The sequence below is a fragment of the Pistacia vera genome, unplaced genomic scaffold (genome assembly GCF_008641045.1).
Source record: "Pistacia vera cultivar Batoury unplaced genomic scaffold, PisVer_v2 Contig103, whole genome shotgun sequence".
Classification (NCBI taxonomy): Eukaryota; Viridiplantae; Streptophyta; class Magnoliopsida; order Sapindales; family Anacardiaceae; genus Pistacia; species Pistacia vera.
The window spans coordinates 662,594-665,931 of NW_022195061.1; the positions used below are offsets into that span (position 1 = coordinate 662,594).

Below are 3,338 nucleotides of genomic sequence, written 5' to 3' on the forward strand. Positions count from 1 at the left end.
AATGTCTATAAAGGCAACAACATAATTCTCAGTGGGGTAAAAAGGAATGGGCTGTATATCTTGTGTGGGAATCGTTGTTCTGATTGTTTGAATATTGTATTGCTTACTACTAATTTGTCTATTACTGAGATATTACACTTAAGGTTAAGCCATATGAGCTAAAAAGGCCTAGATACTCTAAGTAAACAGGTTCTGTTTGGCAGGGATGTCATTAGTTATATGAATTTTTGCGAAACTTGTATAATGGGAAAGCAGCATAGGCTGAGCTTTCATAAGGGGACACACCAAGCCACTAATTGCCTAGAATACTTACATACTGATCTTTGGGGGCCTAAAAGGGTAAAATCTCATGGGAGCAGTAGTTATTTTTTGTCTATAGTCGATGACTACAACAAGAAAGTCTAGGTATTCTTACTTAGGACTAAAGATGAGGCCTTAGATAGATTTAAGAGTTGGCAAACTTTTGTAGAGAATCAGGTGGACAGAAAAGTTAAAGCCCTTAGGACTGATAATGGGCTAGAGTTCTGCAATTCAGAGTTTGACAGATATTGTAGTGATCATGGCATATTGAGACATAGAACAGTAAGGGGTACTCCTCAGTAAAATGGAGTGGTTGAGAGAATGAATAGGACTCTGTTGGAGAAGATGAGATGTTTACTGTTCACATCAGGATTATCGAAGACCTTTTGGGGTGAAGCCCTCAACACAGCAGCCTATTTAGTCAACCGGAGTCCCTCTAGTGAAATAGGTTTCACTTGTCTCGAGGAGAGATGGTCTAAAAGAAAGCCAAATTTAAGCCACCTTAGGGTCTTTGGGTGTGCAGCCTATGCACACACAAATGAAGGGAAGCTTGAACCTAGGTCACTCAAGTATGTATTTCTTGGATATCAGGAAGGGATTAAAGGGTATAGGTTATAGGAGAGGAATGCACCAAGGGTTAAAATAATCATTAGCAGGGATGCTATTTTTAATGAAAATATATTTCCTTACAAAATTACAAACCGTGATGCATGTACTTCTAGCATTGACTCTGAGTCAAAAACTAAGTGCAAGGATACAAATTGAGGTGGAGCCCTCAAGTGCACAAAATTATGAAGGAGATACAGATGAAGAAATTGAAGTGGCAGCCTTGGATCATGACCATGAGGGTGAACCAACTGAGAACCTTGAACCAACTCAAGAAGAGTCTTTGGCACAATATCAACTAACCAGAGATAGGACCCGCAGAGAGATTAGACCTCCAACAAGATATTCGTATGCTAATCTGATCTATACTGCATTGGTGGCCTGAGCTAAAGTATTTAGAACTGAACCTGATAGCTATGATGAAGCAATCAGGTCAAAGGACAAAGACAAGTGGTAGGTTGCAATGGAAGAAGAAATGCAGTCACTGAAAGTCAACAAAACCTGGTCCTTGGTCCCAACTCCAAAAGATCAGAAACTGGTTGAATGTCGATGGTTATTCAAGGTAAACGAAGGTATAAATCTTTCTGACCCTCGTAGGTATAAGACTAAACTTGTAGCTAAAGGTTACAGATAAAGGGAAGGCATAGACTTTAATGAAATTTTCTCACCAGTAGTTAAGTATAAAATAATTTGGCTTATGTTGTCTGCAGTTGTACATTATGACCTAGAACTAGAGCAACTAGATGTTAGGACTGTCTTTCTACATGGTAATTTAGAAGAGAAGATATATATGAGGCAACCTACTGGATTTGTTGATAAAAAACTTCCCAATCATGTGTGTTTGCTACATAAGTCTTTGTATGGACTGAAACGGTCCCCTAGGCAGTGGTACAAAAGGTTTGACGTATTCATTTTAAGCATTGGGTTTAACATGAGCAAATATGATAGTTGCTTTTATTTTGCTTTGGATAATGATATACCTTTGTATTTATTCTCATATGTGAATGACATGCTTCTGATTAGCAAATCTAAGTCTAGAATAGATGACTTAAAAGGTAAACTTAAGGCTAAGTTTGACATGAAAGACTTAAAATGTGCTAAAAAGATATTAGGAATGGTAATACATAGAAATAGAAAATGCCATGAATTTAAGATTAACTCAAAGTTCATACTTGCAAAAACTAGTTTCTAAGTTTAACATGGCTGACTCTAAGGTTGTGTCCATGCCTTTAGCTAGTCATTTTACACTTAGTAAACACTAATGTCCTAAAATAGATGTTGAGTTAATAAAGATGGAAAAGGTCTCTTATGACAATGTAATAAGGTCAGTCATGTATGCCATGATTAGCACCAGGACTGACCTCTCCTTTGCCATGTCTTTGCTGAGTTGTTTTATGTCCAATCCTGGGTCAAAACACTGGTTTGCTCTTAAATGGGTCCTAAGGTATATTAATGGTACTTCACATGTTGGTTTGGAATACTGTAAAAGATATAATTCACTTGATCTTATGAGCTTTGTAGACTCTGACTTTGCAGGTGATAAAGACACAAGGAAGTCAACCACCTCTTATTTCTTCACGTTAAGAGGGAATTGTGTGAGCTGGAAATCCCAGCTTCAGCCTATTGTGACACTCTCCTCAACTGAGGCAGAGTATGTGGCCATTGCTAATGTGTTCAAGGAAGCACTATGGCTTCAAGGAATTTTGTCCGAAGTAGATTTGATTGATGGAGTAGCCACCATTTATTCAGACAGCCAAAGCGCCATTCACCTAAGCAAGAATCCTGTCTATCATGATAGGACCAAACATATGGATGTAATATTTCATTTTGTCAGAGATCTAATTGCCCAATGACTGATTATCTTGAAGAAAGTCTCAATTGAAGACAATCCTGCTGATATGGGTACCAAGATTGTAGTTGTTGCCAAGTTCAATCATTGCTTGAACCTGCTGTTTATGAAATAATGGGTGGCAATTGAGCTGTGAAAGGAATTTTGGATGGTCTGCTGCACTTAGGAAATGTAGAGTTGCAAGGTTTTGAGCTTCAAGGTGGAGAATTGTTAAATGTGCAAAGCCCAAAACGCTGACGTTTCTACATACAACACTTAACAACACGCTGCCCTTTTTTATACTCATATGAGACAATCCTAGCCATTGAAGCAATCAACATCCAATGGCAAGAATTTATCCAGCAAGTCAACCCTATATAAACAAGCTTCTTTGTAGATTCTTGGAGCTCTCTCTCTCGTGTGTACGAATTAGGATTCTTGGTGCTTTGGTTAGGGTTCTTCAATCTTATCTCAAATCTGTGTAATCGGTTTTACAATCTGGAATTGTATTGTGAGGGTAGTATTCCTTCAAGATTAGAGAAACTGGTCCAGGTTTCTCTATAGATTAACGGTTTGGGGGGTTTGTTCAAGATTGAGAGTTGTG

General features: G+C 38.1%; 1 protein-coding gene across 1 annotated transcript; it reads left to right on the forward strand.

Annotated features, from left to right (window-relative positions):
- Nucleotides 1-2,198: 2,198 nt before the first annotated feature.
- Nucleotides 2,199-2,759, forward strand: LOC116123702 (secreted RxLR effector protein 161-like). The gene has a single exon (XM_031409454.1). It carries the CDS (start codon nt 2,199-2,201, stop codon nt 2,757-2,759), a length of 561 nt encoding a protein of 186 aa, XP_031265314.1.
- Nucleotides 2,760-3,338: the final 579 nt, after the last annotated feature.

What these genes read in the sequence shown, in the direction of transcription:
- LOC116123702 (XM_031409454.1), top strand. Translation starts at nt 2,199, where the DNA reads ATGGAAAAGGTCTCTTATGACAATGTAATAAGGTCAGTCATGTATGCC.